At 47.7% G+C, this 1,326-nt stretch overlaps 1 protein-coding gene across 1 annotated transcript in view; it reads right to left on the bottom strand.

The window, feature by feature from the left end:
* Window positions 1-1,326, bottom strand: part of CSF2RA (colony stimulating factor 2 receptor alpha subunit) — a 25,983-nt gene that overhangs the window by 12,938 nt on the left and 11,719 nt on the right. The window contains exons 4-6 of the mRNA XM_012807161.2: window positions 625-748; window positions 397-526; window positions 112-284 (exon numbers count right to left, since the gene is read on the bottom strand). Of these exons, the coding sequence (XP_012662615.1) occupies window positions 112-284; window positions 397-526; window positions 625-748 (427 nt within the window). The remainder of the gene's footprint in view (window positions 1-111; window positions 285-396; window positions 527-624; window positions 749-1,326) is intronic.

The raw sequence follows: 1,326 nt of genomic DNA, 5'->3' as shown, positions 1-1,326 counted from the left end.
AGTGAGACTCTGTCTCAAATAAATAATAATAATAATAATGATTAGTTACAGAAGCCCAGGAAACTTACTTTGGCTTCTAAATAACAGAAAAATCACAGGTGAGATTCTTACCAATCTTTTTTGTTGACAAAATAGAGTCGAAGAACTGGATAGCTGCTGTCTGGCTGGTGCCGTTGAGCAGGAAATAGTTGTAGAAACTAAGACCCGAGAGGTTTTTCAGGTGACACCCGATGTGTGTTCCCGAGTCTTGTATGTACCCCGGACACTCTTTTTCCCTTTCTCTCCTGGAAGATTCCAAAGCATTCAGGAAAAAGAAAAATAAATCAGCCTTTTCCTTTTTTGGTCCTATTCACTCCCTTCTCCTCTCAGTCACCGGGATAAAAAGCCAACACTTACTTTGAGTCTCGTATATACAGAAAATACTGGACGTCCCGTGGGGCCGCAGGCCCCTTGGCCCAAGTGCAGTTCATGAAATCTACATCGTAGATGACGCAGGAGAAGTTCTGGGCGGCTGTGCCCTTCGCACCTGGGAAGAGGTAGAAGCTGGATAACTTTCCTGCCGAGGTTTAAAGGGATGACTTTGCTGCTTGGAGGCGGGCGGGGTGGTCTGCAGGGGTCCCCTACCTGGGTTAGTGTAAAGCAGTTTTTCTTGCATTGATCTTTCGCTAGTGACGACTTGAACTTCAAGAAGGGCACCTTGGTGCAGGGAGAGGTCCGCAAACCTACACCAGCATTCCTCTTTCCTGGGCTAGAAAAGTTGCAACCAGCCAGCGGATTAGGACACGGATTTCTCTCTCGCCCGATTTTCATCGTGTGGGTTTTAACCTGGGCCCCATGCCACGCACACCTGCCTTCCTTGGGGAAACTTCCTGGCCTCTGTCTGATGCCCCGAATTCCACCCACAGGTGGAAACCCCATTTTATAATCCCCCTCCGCCCCCAGCAAGACTCAGACCACCAGACAATAGCTCCTGAGCCCCAGAAGGAAAGTTCTACAACCTGCAGCTATAGCATGAGCAAGTCACGGGGTGGGGCCTGAGCTCAGGCAGACCTAACTTTGTATGGAGGACGTTTGTCACTTTACACTGGGGGAAGCTGAAGGTACCCACTCTTCCCAGGTTTCCTGTCTCTAGGACCCACCATCCCCCCCCCACATATGTCATAGTTACACTGTATCCACATCAATCATCTGCTTGTTTCCATAGAAACATATGTCATAGTTACATTGTATCCACATCAATCATTTGCTTGTTTCCATAGCCACATATGTGATAGTTACATTGTATCCACGTCAATCATTTGCTTGTTTCCATAGCCACATATGTGA

Source organism: Otolemur garnettii, unplaced genomic scaffold (genome assembly GCF_000181295.1).
Source record: "Otolemur garnettii isolate 467f Iridium unplaced genomic scaffold, OtoGar3 scaffold00065, whole genome shotgun sequence".
Classification (NCBI taxonomy): domain Eukaryota; kingdom Metazoa; phylum Chordata; class Mammalia; order Primates; family Galagidae; genus Otolemur; species Otolemur garnettii.
Note: the sequence above shows the minus strand (reverse complement) of the source record. Positions and strands in the feature narration are given on the sequence as shown.